This window comes from Lolium perenne, chromosome 1 (genome assembly GCF_019359855.2).
Source record: "Lolium perenne isolate Kyuss_39 chromosome 1, Kyuss_2.0, whole genome shotgun sequence".
Lineage (NCBI taxonomy): Eukaryota > Viridiplantae > Streptophyta > Magnoliopsida > Poales > Poaceae > Lolium > Lolium perenne.
In genome coordinates this window covers 266,207,827-266,222,978 of record NC_067244.2, presented here as the reverse complement: position 1 = coordinate 266,222,978, position 15,152 = coordinate 266,207,827, and the positions used below count along the sequence as shown (strand labels likewise).

Below are 15,152 nucleotides of genomic sequence, written 5' to 3'. Positions count from 1 at the left end.
ATGTGAAAGGGTTTAGGGATTTGATGATGCTGCACTAATGGAAGTATAAGTAGGCATGAGGTATGGCAGGGTTCTGCTTATAATCCAAGGTGATACTTGGATTGAAATGCAAAGGTGGTCCAGGGTTTTAGTAGTGATCACCCATGTGATACACAACTAGGATTAGGATATGGGCATAAGCTTTGATCATGTTTTATTGGCTAGGGTTACTCCTCCTCACTTAGTTAGAATTCTTGTATCAAGGCAATGCTAGGGTTGTCCCAAATGTTTGGATAAACAAGGTTTGAGTTTATGCCATTACTCCTCAACTCAATATATGAGGATTGGTCCAAGGGTTTATTACTACTGGTGTACCTATCATTTTATGTGATAGATGAGATCTATGAGTCATATAGGTTTAACTTATCATCTGAATTTACAAGATATATAAGATCATGCATTAGACATGATCCACTTATTCCTCATTAATCACTTCTTTATTATACCTCTAATCACACTCACCTAGAGTCTTAGGGTTTATGATCATTACCAAGGTGTAATGATCACAACACTTGCTTCTCTTGGATCACTAGTCAAATAGGTACTTACTTACCATCAAGTGTTGTCTAGGTCAAGTAGGGTTTAGTACTTGACTTATATTTCTTATAGCATTAGTTAGTATCAACAACTACCTCACTTGGATTAGATTTGAATGTCAACCTAGGTTTTACTCAATGGATGGTGTATACATATATAGATGATCCTCTCCTTTGTCTGATGTTTATTAGAAATGAATTAGAGAAAACAAGGTTGGAATAGTCAAGGTTTAATAAGGAACTAATGTGAATATCCTAGACATGGATTCAAGTATTGTAGTTGAAAAGATATACCATGTGCATCATGGTAAGAATAGTTATTTAGCAAAAGACATGGAAAAGATAAGTAAAGAATAGTTTCTTAATTAATTGGGTTCTTTGATTTATAGTTGAACAAGTATTCATGTGTTGTTGTAAGGAATGTCATATTGAGATCCTTTATAAGATCTTGTAGTTGACCCTTACTTAATGTGTTGTTATTGTAAAGCTAATTCCATTTGATCTAACCCATAGATCAAATCATCTCTACCCAAAACAAGGTTTTAGCAAAGATCACAGTGAAATTTATAGCGCTTGACTTGACGATCTACTTCAATTCCAGCAAGTCAAGTGAAACTTCAGTTACTGTGGTAAGTTTTATTTGAAAGCGCGAAAATTCTCCGGATTTTCTATGCATGAATGCAATGCACACTTTGGTGTTCTCTCATTTTGTAGCCTCTAAACCTGGGATATTACAAGCAGGCAGGCCCTGGCCCAGTCCCTTGACCTCCATGGCCAGAACCGACAGGGACGAGCTGCAGCACGGGAGCAGCAGCGAGGACCAGAGGAGCCTCCCCGCAAGCCCAGAGCCAGGGACTCGACGCGCAGAGCCAGGGCTAGCCGCCGCCCACCTGGGGGGCGGCGCCGGCGCGAAGCAGCGGCCGAGCAGAAGCCGCGACGTGGCAGCAGTCTCCCGAGGCGAGGGGGAGCAGGGGCATCGAGGAAGCACACCCAGGGAGGCGACGGCGCAAGGCCGGCGCGGAAGGGGAAGGGGAGCTCGGGGGAGTTTGGATTTGGGGGGAGAAGACCGGGGGTGCGCCCCGCCGCCTCCGTCGGCCGTGGGACGGCCTCCTCCGGCGGCGGCGGGGGGCTGTGGGCGAGGTGTGTGGAGAGGGGCTGTGGCGGCGGCGGGGGTCGCCTCGGAGTCGCCCGCTAGCGACCCGGAGGCGGCTAGCTAACTACTTCATGTTCACGGTAACGAAAATAAAATAATAGGTTCAGTTTTGGTTTCAGCGTAGATTTGTCGTTTAATTAAGCTTAAACTGATTCCCTTGCATAGTACTACGTGTCCCTTTTCAAGTGCGCGTAGTCCCGACGATTTTCCTGATGAATGAAAACGATGAGCGCATCGCACAATCATGCCTGATCGTCGAGTGCTGTTTGTTGCGACACATGATTTTCCAACTAAACACTCTCGGTCGAACGTACGTAGAGCTTTTCTCCACGTTGCATCTACATAATACTCCGTAGTATGACTTCCTTTTGGATGGGCCCTTGTGTGGCTATGGTACTAAGACTTGGATTTATCACACATGATTCCTGCCTTTATTTGATTGTTTTGTTCTTGCAAGGAGATCAGCGATGGAAAGCACCTCAGCACCAGCATGTACCTATGAATGGTCCTACCTGCAGCAGCCTCTTAAATCTGAACAAACAGCTACCGACGGATCGAGTTGTGTTTGCTTGTTTGATTGGAGCTTGGAGATCCTTTTTTTTGTTTTCCACGGGGGAGTGGATCGAGTGTGGAGATCACTACGAATTAACTACTCCTACTTCATGTTCACAGTGTAACGAAAATAAAATAAAGGTTCAGTTTTGGTTTCAGTGTAGATTTGTCTCTTAATTAAGCTTAAACAGATTCCCTTGCATAGTACTACGTGTCCCTTTTCAAGTGCACGTCACTAGCGTAATTGACTGGTTTTGCTTTGCGTCAAAGAAATATATAGCTAGGGTAATATATAGTGCCGAAGATTTTCCTGTAAAATCGTGTTCACAGTTCACACAGAAATATATAGCTAGGGTAATATATAGCTAGGAGTAGCTAGCTGTCTTGATGAATGAAAAATTGAGAACGATGAGCGCATCGCATTATTATGTTCATACGTACTAGACTACTAGTACTCTATTTGATTCATCTTAGAGTTTGGATGTAGCTAGAACTGACGACACCATTCTTTTTATGGAACACGATTTGGAAAAAGCCTTAAATATGAAGCTAATCTTATGTATGTTTGAACAGCTTTCCGGTCTAAAAATTAATTTTCACAAAAGTGAGCTTTTTTGTTTTAGCGATGCTAATGATGTGGAGGAGGAGTACCGCCTTCTTTTTGGATGTGACGTGGGAAGTTTTCCTTTTAAATACTTAGATATCCCAATTCATTTCAGAAAACTTAGAAATGGGGAATGGAAGCCGATTGAGGATAGATGTGAAAGAAAGTTGAGTTGTTGGATAGGAAAATTGATGTCTTATGGCGATAGATTGATCCTCATAAATTTAGTTTTGACGAGTTTACCGATGTTCATGCTATCGTTCCTCGAGATACCTATAGGGGTAAGGAAACGATTAGACTATTATCGATCACGTTTTTTCTGGCAAAGCGATGGGCACAAAAGAAAATATAGGCTGACTAAATGGAACATAATTTGCCGACCTAAAGATCAAGGAGGGTTAGGGATTGAAGTACTAGAAGTCAAAAACAAATGCTTGCTTAGTAAATGGTTGTTTAAGCTTTTAAATGAAGAGGGGGTTTGGCAAGAATTACTTCGAAACAAGTATTTGCAATCTAAAACTTTGTCACAAGTGACAGTAAAACCTCTTGACTCTCCCTTTTGGAAGAGACTAATGAAAGTGAAAGAAGAGTTCTTCAAAAGAGGCACTTTCAAGGTGGGTGATGGCACCTCAACCAGATTTTGGGAGGATGTTTGGTTAGGAGATATCCCTTTATCTCAGCAGTATGAGTCGCTATATAACACTGTCAACGGAAAACAAGTTACTGTTGCTGATGTTTTGGGAGCTAATTCACTGAATATTTCATTCCGTAGGACATTGACACCCAACAAGTGGGTGCAATGGTTAGAACTAGTTGAACGCCTGATGAATATTCAGCTGTCTAGTGAAAAAGACACTTTCGTATGGGGACTTACTACCTCTGGTGGTTTCACGGTTAAATCTATGTATCTTGATCTTTTAGATGATCAAACTAAATACATGGGCAAATATATTTGGAAAATGAAGATTCCTTTAAAAATCAAGATATTCATGTGGTTCCTCCACCGTAAAGTAATTCTAACAAAGGATAATCTTGCTAAAAGGAATTGTGTGTTTTATGATAAAGATGAATCCATTCAGCATTTGTTCTTTGAATGCCCGTTGGCAAAAATTGTTTGGCGGATAATCTTTTTGGCGTTCAGTATATCCCCACCTTCTAATGTTACAAATCTTTTTGGAAATTGGTTAAGCGGTATTGCCAAAAAAGATTTGATCCAGATTAGGGTGGGTGTTTGTGCCATTGTTTGGGCTATATGGAATGTTCGCAATGATTGTATTTTTAACAAGCAGAAACCTCATTCTTTCTTACAGGTTATTTCCTTGGTCATACATTGGATCCGTACGTGGTCTTATATCCAAGCAGAGGAGCAGCGAGCTGCCATGGAGTCAGGGTGCAACCGTTTGGAGACGGTCGCACGGGATTTCTACAGTCGGTTCGGTTGGCGGCTTGATCATAGGATCACAATATGATGTATCACTGGCATCCGCTGATTTTTTTTAATGGTTGATCTTTGTATCGACCATGGATGATACTTGATTTGTAATAAGTTCTTGCACTCGCTCAAAATAAAGTAATAAAGCGGCCATATGCATCATTTTGATGTAGAGGCTGGGGCAACCCCATTTCGAAAAAGAACTAAAATATATCTAGAGACATCTATATTGGAGGGGCTCTCATTTCCCCCTTTTCTCTCTCTCTCCTCTTCGTCTCTTGAGAGTTGCCTCCTCTGCCCTGGCTCCTTTCAATCCCTCCTCCGCCGGCCTCGCCGGCTGGAGTGGAGGAGAGAGAGGAGGCCGGCCTCCCTCTGTACATAGTAGTTATGTTTCCTTTGCCTTGCCCATGTGGAGAATGGCTTCATGCCGGTAGTATGGGGCGGACCGGATCTTGGCAGCCAGATCTAGTGTGTAGGGTTCTTCCTTCTTGCTGCCATGTTTCTCTGGTCGGAGCTGGTAGAGGAGGAGAAGGCCACCCTCTTCCAATAAAGCTGCGTTCTGGTTCAGTGGCGGGTGTGATCTGGAGAGTTGGAGCTCCAGATCGTCTTCTTCTCCGTCCTGCCGTGGTGGCGAGGGGAGAGGAGACGATGGCGTTGTGATCTTCTTCAGGTGGCTCCGGCCTATGCTGCAGTGGCGCGGTGACTTCGGGCTCAATCACGCGGACGGCATCATCGCCTCTGCGATCTTCGGCAGGCAAGGCAGCCTCTGTTCAACCTCCGATGTGGAGGCCTTTCACCACATCTACTGCTGGAGCTCGGCGCGTCTTCGCCGCCAAGTGGTCCATCCCCGGTGGCTTCGAGGTGCCCAACGGCGGCGGTTCTTCGCCGGAAGAGGGCTTGCGAGCATCCTTCCCTTGTTCCTCGCCGATGACGCCTTGAGGACGCCGGCGATCTGTGGCGGAGATGCCCGAGGACCTGATTGCTTTTTCAACTTTTGTTCTGAGGTGTTCACTAGTAGAAAACATGTCTTTTGTTCGGAGCTGCCTGAAGCATTAGTCCCGGCTGTGTTTGAAACCCGGACTAATGTGCCATTAGTTCTGGTTCCAACGGCTAGGTGTAAGATCGAGATGTCGCCTAGAGGGGGGGGGGGTGAATAGGCAATTAAAAACTCTTACGGATTTGTCTTGTAAGAATGCGGAATTAAACTAACGTTTAGATTACAAGCACAAACCCCAAATATGCTAAGCTCAACTAAGTGTAACAATAACAACTAGAGCTAAGCAAGATAGGCACAAGATATATGTAACACAAGTGATAGCAAGATATATGTACTTCAAGCACGATGGCTATCACAAGGAAAGAGAGCTCGGGTATAGAAATAACCGAGGCACGCGGAGACGAGGATGTATTCCCGTGTTCCCTTCCTTTGCAAGAAGGTACGTCACGTTTGGAGGAGTGGAGGTCCCACGAAGGATTCCCCAACGCCACGAAGGCTCACCCTATTCTCCGAGCCACACCCACGAAGGATAATGGCCCTTTCCTTATGGTTAGCTTTTCCTCCACTCCGGAGATGGCAAGCTCCACAACCACTTCACAAGCTCCACGAAGGAGAAGCCCGGCCCCCTTCACAATCTTCCACGAAGAGATCACCGGGGCACCAACCAAGCCAACTAGGAGGTCTCCCTCCAAGAGTAACAAGCTCACGGTCTCTCACTCGAACTAATCGTGGTGGAGAGCTCAACACTATGCAATGATGCAAAGCAAGAACACTAGAGGTGTTCAAGTCCTTCACACTCAAATCCCACCCAAGCAACAAATGCTAGGATGAGATTGGAGAGGAAGAACAATGGGGAAAGTCAACAAAAGACTCCAAGATCTAGATCCCAAGAGTTCCCCTCACTTAGAGGAGAAATGGATTGGTAGAAGTGTAGATCTAGATCTCCTCTCTCAAATCCTCAAGAATGGGCAAGAATCATGGGAGGAATCAAGGGGGAGAGCAAGTTCTTCAAATGCAACAATGGAGGAGAGAGAATGGGAAGAACTACACAGCCCAAGGTGGAAGAAGGGCTATTTATAGCCCAAGGGAGAAAATAACCGTTGGGGAAGGTAGGGCTTCGAGGAATCCGGTCAACCGGGCCTGGGACCGGGCCGTCCGGTCCAGGGCCCGGTCAGACCGGGCCACAGACCGGACCAGCCGGTCCAAACCGGGGTACGGACCGGACCGAGACCGGAACTAGGAAATGACGCTCAGTGTAGGATCCGGTTGGCGCCCGGTTGACGCCCGGCCGACCGGTCGGCACGCCGGGCCGGCCGGTTGAAAGGCCGGCTGACCGGGCGGCAGACCGGAACCGGCCGGCGCAGGGGCCGGTCCGACCGGGTCCATGACCGGGTGAGCAGGAAAACATGTTATACAAAAACTGTGATAACTTTTGTGTCCGGGCCCCGATTGACATGAAACCAATTTTGTTGGAAAGATAACGACGAATAGAACCCCAACAAAAACTGGAAATATGGAGACTCCTCACAGAACATTTTATATGATTTTAGAGAGGAAGTCTCCCACCGTCAAGAAATGGTGAAGGCGTCCAAACTCGAAAACGCAATAGAAGATGCATGCGGATTCCGTTTTCGATGAACTTGGGCTTGTTGTAAAGCTAGCAACAAGCTCAAGAACCTCACACAGAGAAACACCAAGAAGCAATAAGGATATGCAAAGTATGCAAAGGATTGAGCTCCCTACGACGATGCGATCAAGTTACCCAACCAAAAGCCCCTCTTGATAGTGCGGCTATCTATCCTATAATCTGGTCTCCCAACAACCACCTTGAGACCGGTAAAAGGAAAACCTAGCAAGGCCATACCTTTGCCTTGCGCATCCCGCTTGATCTTGATGATAGCTCTTCAAGTTCCACTCAAGCCGGAATGCCTCACTTGATCATCGTCGCTTCGTGAAGACTCACAAATGCTCCCCATACACCATGATGGGAAAGCTCTATTGATGCACATCTTCACATGTCCATCATCACCAAATGGACGGCAAGCTTCAAGCATGTGATTCACTTGAGATGCTCATCTTGAACTTGCCCAACTCAACCTTGTATCTTCTCATACTCTATCATACTATCTTGAGGTGTATAAAGAATTCTTCACTTGGAATAAAGCTCTCAAGATCTTGATCATTCATTGCTTATCTCGTAGGATAGAGCATGGCCAATATTGAGTTCCACATAAGAACTCCTTCTTCATTTCTTCTTCTTGATCATATCACATATATCTCTTCATACCGATGATCTTGATGCCAATACACAAGATGTATCTTCATTTACATGGCATCCATACTTGAATCCAACACATGGAATACAAGTAGAACCTATGGAATATTCCTTCATATAAACTCAATGAAAACATTAGTCCATAGGGGTTGTCATTAATTACCAAAACCACACATAGGGGCAATGTACCCTTACACTAGGGATGCCGCACGGTTTTAGTCCCGGTTCAAACCCGGCTAATGTACATTCGTTTAACTACCTCTCACACGCTGAGAAGAGAGACGACGATAACGATATCTTCTAGATTCGTTTCAAGACATTTGCAAAGACACAACACAAAGCTTGATTCAAAGCAAGATGAAACATACACCGACATATACTTGCAAATTGGAACTCCTTCAACAAAAAAAAAGGCGAAACCCTGGATATTCAATTTCACTCCTAAATGTATATGAACCCATTGGCTGGAAAACATATTTCAAAATGTTAAAAAAATCTGCAAAACATATTTCGAGATGCCTGGAAGACATTTTATGTTCGTACACAACATTTAGGGGAAAAATAATTTCTATGCTTCGTGTAACAAAACAATTTTCGATGCTCCAATATGACTATTCGCGAGTTTTTTTTTGTCATTTTTATGCAGGCTACAAAAAAATATTTTTCCCAAAACTTTTGTGTGTGAACATAATATGTGCAAATTCTTTGTCAGAAATTGTTGACATTTCGAAATGTACTTTTTAGGTACTTTTAAAATAGGTTAATATACGCCTAGGAGCTAAAAACACCACCGCCCAGATATCTGTATTAGCTTGAAGACAGGTCCATCGCCGTCTTATCCTCCTCTTGGGTATAACTAAATCCCAAAGTAAAATATTACAGGAAGACAATCCTCCTCGAACTATTACAGGAAGACAATCGACTTGATATTAATGCTAATCCATCCCTACTCAAGTGGATGCCTTGTACATAGAAAAAGATTCTAATTTTTTTTAGGAAATAAACAAACATGAGTTACTACATTGTCTCTGCCTGGAGAGACACCGGGGAATAGCTTGGATGCTTCAAAGAGGCAAGGGTTACTTGAGCTACAGGAATGCCGTGCGTAGGCCGTAGCTAACTGTGGCATCCAAGCAAGGCAAGACCGGTGAGAGAGCAAAGAAGAAGATACCAAACGAGCCGCCTCACGCTCCCTAGCTACCATCGGTCGATATAAATTACCATGCGCGCAACAGGCTTCAAGCAGATACATCGCTCAGCTCCATTCCATCCTCACCACTACACTCCGATCCACAGGTAGAAAAGCCGACCGATCAAGATGAAGACAGGGAGCGGGACGATCCGCAGCGACGGCGGCCGGCGGCAGCACAGGAGCCCCTGGCCGATGCTGCTGGTGATCTTCGTCGCGGCGGCGGCGACGGCCCTCTACTACGTCCACAAGCTGACGGCTGTGCCACGGCTGCAGGTCTGCGACGCCAGGTTAGGGCCGTATGTCTACAACCCTCTCAACAACACCATCCAAGACCTGAAGCTCAACATCACTCTCTGCTGGAAATGAATTGAGTCCTAACTGAATGGTTGATTAGTTCGATTACACAAACACACCATGTTCTCTCAGTTCTTGCAAACAGCTGTATTCAGCTAGAATCAGCTGAGTGCAATGTACATACAACATATATAAATATAAATATAATGTGTGTTCTTCGTCCTACTTCTCCAATTGTTGCCAGAAAAGTTGTCATCAGTTTGGATATCAATTGTAACCGGAAGTAATATCATGTTTCGGTGAGCTGCCGCGCACATGGTATAATGCAAAACACCTCCCATACTCTTGTATTGTCCTCTAGACGATCAAAACTTGGGCAAATGAAAATGGGGAGCGCAACTGTCTCGTGTCATTGGTGTTCGTTGACAGCTTACACAGCAATATTGGACTTTTGGTGAACTGCCACATGCGTCCCAAAATGCAAAACACCTCTTAGGATATTGGATTGGATTCTATATTTGACTGTCAAGGCAGCTCTGTTTTCATATGGCAGGAATAACTGTTTGACTAACAGTTAGAACAGATTGACAGGAACAAGCTAGAGGCAGGTTATTTCCACGCAATACATTTCTCTGATGGAGCCTAAATTATTCAAGATTCTAATTATATATTGCCACGCACAGATAGGACATCACCATTCAGATTTATTAAAAATTACACAATGTGGTGCTTTCTTGAAAGATTTTCAAGGTCTAGTAGATAGACTATCTTTAGACCTCTTAGTCTTAATCAGTGTATGAACAAATCTAACCCCAAACACCAAAATGACCGCAAGAAAAAGCATGATTCCCCTAGCTAGAACAACATTATCATACAGGATCTTGTCAAATTCTTGCAGAAATACTAAACTATTCCAATCAAAATTTGCAACCTTTTGTTTAATTCCTACTTCAGACACTCTGAGGGGAGATGAGAAAATATTTGCCAGAATCGTTTGAAGATGATTTGCAAGAAGCATGTGAAACATGTGCAAAATATTTGTACAGAACCACCATCAAATTACCTCTCATCACACCTTCATGTGCCTTGCATACTAGATCACAATCATCGTTTCTGATTGCTAAATAAGGGCTAGGATAAGAGTTCCTTTCAAACCCTTCACTCAAGCACAACAACCTGTTAAGTTATGCTTCCTTCCAAAAACTGCCCTGTGTTTCACCACAGAAATTCAGAATAGTAAGAACACCCAAAACAGCTCCATATTCTTTAAGCATAATCAAAAAAACTCTGTGGGGTCAAAGCCTGAACCACACATAGAAACAAGGTAACCAGTCATCACATTATGCACAGAGAAACAAACAGATCTGTCATCAAGACAAATGAATGATTTGTGCACTTGAGCAGCCAGCAAATGACCAGGCAATAAGCCAACGTTTATACAGTTGTGTCTCCTAAACATGACCGGACCAAAAAAAAAGGAAGACAATGTGTCAGATGTATAATTAGTCGTCGTATGATCCTGGTACATTTCAATGGAGCACCAGGAAACAAATATGTTTGAACTGCAGCGAGAACGTCCTACGCAGGCAGCGGCTGAGGCGAAGGGGAGTCCTCCCGCCGACAGGTCAGCACACAGTCCTCCAGGAAGCTGGTCAGCTGAGAGGTGTAGAGCCCCGGATTGCTCCGGTAATGGTCGACATGAGGGGACGACACGAAGTCGCACGACCTCACTTCGCGCTCCGCTCTTCGTTGTTGGCTCTCCACGAATGACTCCACCGACTTTGCCGGGATCACCCGGTCGGCCGAGCTGTACATGTACAGCTGAGGGCAGTTTGGTTGGTTCGAGGACAAAAGCTCCATAACACCAGACAACCTCCTGCAAAAAGTCGATATGTTGATTAACCGAACCATGCCGTAGTTAACTGCATTGACGACAGCTTGTATGGCACTATTACATTATATCTACAGAATTACATTATATCTATAGAAGACATTTTCCTAAAAAGTCCGTCACATCATGAGCAACTCGTCTGCTTCACATTTAAATAAAGAACTATTGAAAGGGCATATAGAATATGACTGAAAATGCAAAGGACTCCTGCATATGTAGATAACTAGAGATGAGATGCATACCTATTTATGGCTGGATAGTTCAGAACAACATTGAAAAACTTTTCCAATGCAGATAGTAGAACGGCCTCCGTGGCTGCAGGTTTAATATCTCTGTGAGACTCCACAACTAGGACGTCAGACCTTGTATCGCCAGGTGCAGCTCCTTTTGTTGCTACGCTGTGTTTTTTCATGATAGCAGCCGAGAAACCAAGAGCCCAAACCTGAGTTCATGGAGAAAAAAAAACTACGTTTATGTTCCGACAAAACATTTTTTCTGTGTGATGTTTAACAAACTAACTACATATGTGTTGATGACAGCATATGCAAATGAAGAAGGATATAACACAAATGATGATACATTTGTTCAGGTCAGCTAAAAAAATTGGATGTGCAGAAGAGAATATTTCTGTAACAACCTACTTCCGTCGACCTGAAGTTAACTAGAGTTTTTACCTGAGAATCAGGGACAGCAACAGGCGCTGAATCGATTATGGAACCCTTAATTTTCTGCAGTGCTGAAGGATCTTGCCGCTGCAAATTCTCCAGTATCACACCATAGCTGCAACAGGAACACAAAGCAGGAATAAGTAAGCTGTAAAACCCCAGGATTCAGTTAATTTCTTGATCCCAAGAAAGTGGACATACATACCAAAGCCAGCCAGTGTTACTGAAAGTGTGGAAGACAATCTTCTTCCCGTCCTCCTCCCTGACCCAGTCGGCAAGATGTTCAGACAGCATCTCCACATTCCTCTCAGCCTTCCCTCCCACATTATAGCTGACGATGTCCGACATGGGGAGCGTGAAGGTGACCACCTGGAAACCCCTGGAGGTGTACCAGTCGGCGTATCTCTTGAGATGCTTCTGCTTGGAGCCCAGCCACCCAAGAAGAACCACCACCGTCTGGGACCTGTCGTCGGACGAGACATCACTGCACGCAGCAGGGTCCGGCAGATGCCATCGGTACAGGACATCCGGCGAGGAGGATGAAGGGACCGCAGCCGCTGTGCCCCCCGAGGCCTTGGCGAGCCCCGCGTACTGGTGCACCGTGTTGATGACCGGCAAGGACGCGACAGGCGCCTTGGGTAGGCAGAAAGCCTGGTGGTGGTTCCGAGGGAAGAAGTGCAGGCCGGAGAGCGGTGTAACCGAAGAAGCTGAAGCTTCCAGTTTGCTGGCTGGAGGAAGCGATACGACGGCGTCCGTGCTGGCATCGACGAGCCTGTGGTGGTGGGACAGCCTGTCGGGCAGCTCGATGGAGGAGACCGCGGCGAAGGCGGCGACCGCCATGGCGGAGAGAGGCCGGTGGATGGAAGCCATCGTGCTTCCTCTCGCAGTATTCAGATTTTAACAATGAGGAAGTGCTCGCGTCTTATACCTATTTATCTGTCTGTCCTCTCCTGACCTGTCATGAGCCATAATAAGAAGAAGCCAACCAGCAACAGCAAACAAAAAGATAGTCAGCTGATTGTTCGCACAAATTAAAACTGAACCTAATTCAAAGACACGGAAAACATGTGTTTGAATTCAAAGACACGGAGGAAACATGTGTTGTGTGCCCCAATTCACCCAACAAACCCAGACCAACCTGAGGTCCTACACGGCTTTGCCAGGGTCAACAGCTCAACACATATATAAAATTGTAACGATGATAGCATTGAGAAATTGGTGTTCACCTCGTCGGTGGAAGGAGAAATTGGGGGGCGGGCTGGCTGGCTGGCTGGCTGCCAAAGTGAATCGACAGCCGAGCCTGTGGACCGCCTGCCTCCTTGCTCCTCCTGCAGCCAAATTTGTGAAGAACACAGTAAATAATAAGCGAGTCTTAATCATGACGAAATCATATACTACATAGAAGTGCAATTTGACTTGTGTATTTCGTGGGATCCACCGGGGGATGATTTGCGAAACGGAGAGAACAAAAGGATGCTTTTTTCTTGGAAGTACTAGAAATTTGGCAGAAAGGAAGGGAGGAGGACGGTGGGCGGCTGGAGCGTGGCTGGCGACAGCGACCTTGGGTTGCGTTGCGAGGTTTGACGGGGAAAGAAAAGGGGAGAGGAACACGGTTTCGCAGTTTCTTGCTCCGCCATTGCGGGAGAGAAGTAGGGAACCGTCCTGGATTTGTTCCAGAAAATCTGGAGGAGGAAGAAGACTAATTTGGAAGGCGAGATGAAGGAGGTGCAGTTGATTCAATCGGTGAGGGGAATGAAATCGACGGGGGCATCCACGGAGTAAGAACGCACACCAAACTAGGACGAGGGGAGGAAGAGCGTACCAGGCGAGGCGAGGCGAGGCGAGGGGAGGGATCTGTCGTTGGTGGTGAATCCGTCGCGGCGGAGACGCAATCCCGGCAGGAGATGGATAAAAATAGGGTAGCGGGGAGGCGGAAGGCGGCCAATTTTGAGGGGAGGCGTGTGCGTGGGCGACGGCGCCGCCCGACCTGACCGCCACCAGCTCAGCTCTCGGATGAAGATGAAGGCTGCGGTCCAAGTCGGAGGGAGGGAGCCTTCTTTCTTTCCTCCGACGGCACGGCTTGCCTGTCCAAACTCCCAAGATATATCCCAGGAATATTCCTCCACGTTTATTCTATTTTCCACGGAACAAAACGAGTGTTAATTCTTCAGGAAGAATTTGATTCTTTTCTTTTTGCGAATAAAAGAGTTTGATTCCACAAGGCGCATATAAAGGTATAATTGATCCCCCCCATGGGGGCTTCACAGCGCTCCGATTTACAGTCGTTCAATTTTACCTTATAGTGAATCTCAGCCGTAGTTTTTTTTCACCGCCCAATATAAAAGCCCGCTGGGAACCTAGCCGCCAGGAGGCAAATCGCCCGCACGCTGCCCTCCTCGCCAATCCCCTCGTTTCCCAGTTCAAAAAAAAAATCCCCTCGTTTCCCCTCCTCCAATCCCCTTGCCTTTTCCTCCAACCTCTCCTCTCCTCCCGCCTTCTCTGATCTTCCTCTTACCATGCCACACCAAGAGAGCAGCGGGTGGTGGCCGGCGGGAGAAGCACAGCTGCCGCGCGTGTCATCCCATCGCCGGACGAGCAGGTGGTGGCTGGTGGGAGCAGCGCCACCGCCGCCGCCGTGCACCGTGTCGTCCCCGAACGAGCAGGTGATGGCCGGCGGGAGCAGCACAACCGCCACCATCGCTGGGAGGAGCTGTTGCGCCCCATGAATCCTCTCTCGTTTGTCATCTCTTTTTACTCAAATTCTATTTTATCTATGCTCGGAAGGTGTTTGACATAATTCATGCAGGGCAAGATTGATCTATTTCATATCTTTTCTCTATTAATTGCTCAATAATTTCGTTCTTCTCTGTAAAAAATAGCTCTAGTGCATTCCAAGCTTTTGCATAGGTACTGTACACTTGGTATTCCATTGTATTTTCTGGTCGTCCTCCTCCTCTGCAGAACTGATTGATGCCCTCAGGGATATTTTTTTTTGTTTCAGCATATATACTTAGTTCATATGTGCATTATTTATTCCTTGGTGTTTTGACATGACGCTGGATGGTGGTGAGCAGTTTCAAGGTGCACACGAGCTTCTTCTACTGTTATTCTGTTATTGATGCCACCTCGTGAGATTTGTCCAACTCCACTTTGTTTGGTCCATATATACAATGTATTCATGGATTGGGATAAATATTTCCTCCTTTTCTGGTCACCGTTTGGTGTTTCTCATCTGAACATAGATTTAGTATGTGCCCTTCTGCATCCAAGCATACCACTCTGTTCTCACAGGTTATATTTTTGTATTGAAATATACTTCATCACCAAATACTATGGCAGTTGGCTGGTTTTGAGTTATAAAAGGTTCCAATTGTTTTATTTGCTCAATAAGGTGTATGCTTCATAAAATAAAATAAAATCCTTATTTGTTTTGTCCAGGAATGGCACTCTCGACAAGGTCAATGACATGCTAGCATTGGCAACACAAGTTTAAGTATTTATTTCTTATACCTTCAGAACTTA

The 15,152-nt window shown here is 45.5% G+C and overlaps 1 protein-coding gene across 1 annotated transcript; it reads right to left on the bottom strand.

Moving 5' to 3' along the window:
• Nucleotides 1–10,390: 10,390 nt before the first annotated feature.
• On the bottom strand, nt 10,391–13,624 carry LOC127327872 (uncharacterized). The gene is made up of 6 exons (XM_051354676.2): nt 13,453–13,624; nt 12,857–12,958; nt 11,836–12,585; nt 11,640–11,745; nt 11,208–11,407; nt 10,391–10,950 (listed from the first exon to the last, which is right to left on the bottom strand). The coding sequence occupies exons 3-6, from the start codon at nt 12,498–12,500 to the stop codon at nt 10,653–10,655; spliced, it is 1,269 nt and encodes a 422-aa protein (XP_051210636.1). The 5' UTR covers nt 12,501–12,585; nt 12,857–12,958; nt 13,453–13,624; the 3' UTR covers nt 10,391–10,652.
• Nucleotides 13,625–15,152: the final 1,528 nt, after the last annotated feature.

Coding starts and splice junctions, on each gene's coding strand:
- LOC127327872 (XM_051354676.2), bottom strand. CDS start 12,500: ATGGCTTCCATCCACCGGCCTCTCTCCGCCATGGCGGTCGCCGCCTTC. Junction 11,746..11,835: donor AGTAACACTGGCTGGCTTTG/GTATGTATGTCC, acceptor TTCCTGTTGCAG/CTATGGTGTGATACTGGAGA. Junction 11,408..11,639: donor TTGCTGTCCCTGATTCTCAG/GTAAAAACTCTA, acceptor CCATGAACTCAG/GTTTGGGCTCTTGGTTTCTC.